Source organism: Montipora foliosa, chromosome 1 (assembly GCF_036669935.1).
Source record: "Montipora foliosa isolate CH-2021 chromosome 1, ASM3666993v2, whole genome shotgun sequence".
Lineage (NCBI taxonomy): Eukaryota > Metazoa > Cnidaria > Anthozoa > Scleractinia > Acroporidae > Montipora > Montipora foliosa.
Genome location: NC_090869.1, coordinates 8,487,745 through 8,490,244, shown reverse-complemented (window position 1 = coordinate 8,490,244; position 2,500 = coordinate 8,487,745). Strand labels below are relative to the sequence as shown.

At 41.9% G+C, this 2,500-nt stretch overlaps 1 protein-coding gene across 1 annotated transcript in view; it reads left to right on the top strand.

Annotated features, from left to right (window-relative positions):
* The first annotated feature begins 717 nt into the window (after positions 1–717).
* Positions 718–2,500, top strand: part of LOC138009166 (cytochrome P450 10-like) — a 9,969-nt gene continuing 8,186 nt past the window's right edge. Inside the window, exon 1 of the mRNA XM_068856421.1 lies at positions 718–1,160. Within this exon, the coding sequence (XP_068712522.1) occupies positions 718–1,160 (443 nt within the window). The remainder of the gene's footprint in view (positions 1,161–2,500) is intronic.

Sequence of the window (2,500 nt, the reverse complement as noted above, 5' to 3'; positions counted from 1 at the left end):
ACTAATGGCGTGTCAAGGTTACTGCAAAACATTTGTTTGTTTGAACAGACCTTGACGAAAATGATCGAGTGCCCCCAACGAGTTCTAGCTAGCCTTAACGGGCTGAAAGAATTTTTCGTAGATCAGCGATTGCGTATGATCAAACGTTTGGGTACCCACGAAATGCGCACGATTTCAACCTTATGAATGAGTGACGGAAGGAACTGGCTTACGCCAAAAGAAAGGTGGCTGCCACATAATGTCCAGGGTCCGACAATTTCCTTCCTCACTGCTGGTCCGGTCAGGAAGAGGTATCTGAACCTGGTTATGGTACGTCGAAATTGTAAGATGCTATACCGATTTCACCAATCATCATCGATTTTTCACCATTGTTGGCAAGAAAACTAAAAACAAGGCAATATGTCGGTAAAACTATTTTACTTGGGATGTGCAGTGTAAATCCTTGTCCAAGAGGAGGCCTGGTAAAGAATGACATTTTCGAGTTGACAGGGTGGGTATAGGTGTGTGAAACTATTTAGCCCAACTGATTCGGCTGGAAATAAAAAAATTGTCGTTGAAACACGAAGTGAATATCATTTTGTGAGTACCCTTTATTGAGATGTCACTAAGAACGAAAAAATTACATTAAAGAGGAATTTTCCTAAATTCAAGTGCCACACCTTACCGCCTCCCCCTTTGATTTTAGTGTTGTTTTGTTTTGCTTTTCGAGTGGGCATCATGGCATTCAGGTTTGCAGTACGATCATTTCGAACCTTTCAGAGTGTTTGTAAAAGCAAAGAGCATTTGAAATTTCGGAAGCAGGTTGTTTTCTTTTCGGCACACACACAAACCGCGGAAGTTATACAAGCGAAATCGTTCGACGAAATCCCAGGTCCAAAAGGGTTGCCCATTATTGGAACGCTTCTTGACTACACTCGTGACCTTGGAGATGGTGTTAGGGGTTATCAACGAATGCATGAAATGCAGCAACAGCGAATTCAGCAATATGGAGAAATCTATCGCGAGAAAATCTTTGGTCACCGAACAGTGACCATTTCCAATCCAGACGATGTGGAGTATTTGTTCCGGAACGAAGGCAAATGGCCTCAGCGAGAACCAGCCTTTCCGTTATGGGAAAAGTACAAGCAGGTAAAACACCGAGTGGACGGAGTTGGTGCTTTGTAAGTCCTGTTATCGTCTGGTTTATTTGTCTGCTATTTTATTTTTATGCAACAACTGCCTATCACAAAGTTTGACTCATTCCTCGCTGTAGGTTCGAACCTTAGCCTACCCGTCTCTCGCTGAGGTTCATTCAAGAATTGTGGGAGAGGGGTACTTCGGGTATGGTCGTTGCAGCTCTAAGCCCTGGCCTGGAACCCAATCCAAACGGGTAAAAAAAAGTATCATTCCAGTTTCTTCTCTTTTGGCTTTCGATTTAACGTGACATGAATATAAAATAAAACCAACTTGGTCTTCACTGTCACCATGTATTTGAAGGAAAATGAGGAATGATTTCCGTACAGGTCCCTACTTCATTATGCATGCAGAATAAATTAATTATTCATTCGCGTTATTGTTTTGTAGAACAATACGTATACCCAAGAGAACCGAATATATACATGGGTAATTTTTACTTACGGGATCTCATTTTTTCTCTTCCTCCCTCTCTCTCTTCTTTCCCTTCATCGCCTACACCGTTACTCGTTTTTGTCTCATCTTTCCTCTTTCTATCCCTTCACCTTGTTCTTATTTCCAGACCCCGCTCGGCTTTTTCTGCCATTTTATCCCATGATATGTCACCCGCAGCTTGCCTTGAACTCCGACCCACTGTAAACCTCTGGATTACTTGTCCCTGTTCTTTACCACTGAGCTAACGTGTCAAGTTGCTAATTCACACCTTGAAAATGATATTTATTTTGAATTCTGGCTGACTATTTATATAACAATGATACGTAATTATATACACGTGCCGCGCAGAGCACACTTGTAGGTTACCGTTAAGAGATCCCTGTTTTACTACTCTTGAAACAACCCATCCCTTTAATAATGCTAACCGTAACCCTAATTACGACTAAAGGCACTGTTTAGGCTTAAGGTTAGTCCCTGTGATAATTTTAGGTTTTCCAGTATTGCTGTGAACTGTGACCTGCTTTTCCTTCATGCCCCGTGCGTGCGGCACACTTATAAGTTCACTGCGTGGAAGAGTATACCACGCTTAAAGTCTGATTGGTGCATCTTTCATGGGAAACTTTCATGCACGAGTTCATTGCAATTAAAATCGTTTCATATTTCCCTTCTTTTGAAGCAAACTTGTGTCTTCGTAATAATCAAGATGGCTACCGAAGTAAAAGGGTCACAGCAATGGGAGATTTGATCATTTGGAAATTGTCCCTGCTTTATAGCCTTTCCAGAGTTGTGCATAGAGTGGTGCAAATAAAACAATTTACTTTCGTCTTCTGTGTCCAAAACCTGTGTGAAAACGCAGTCAGTTGGCAAAGACAAAGTGCCGCATCGGGAGATG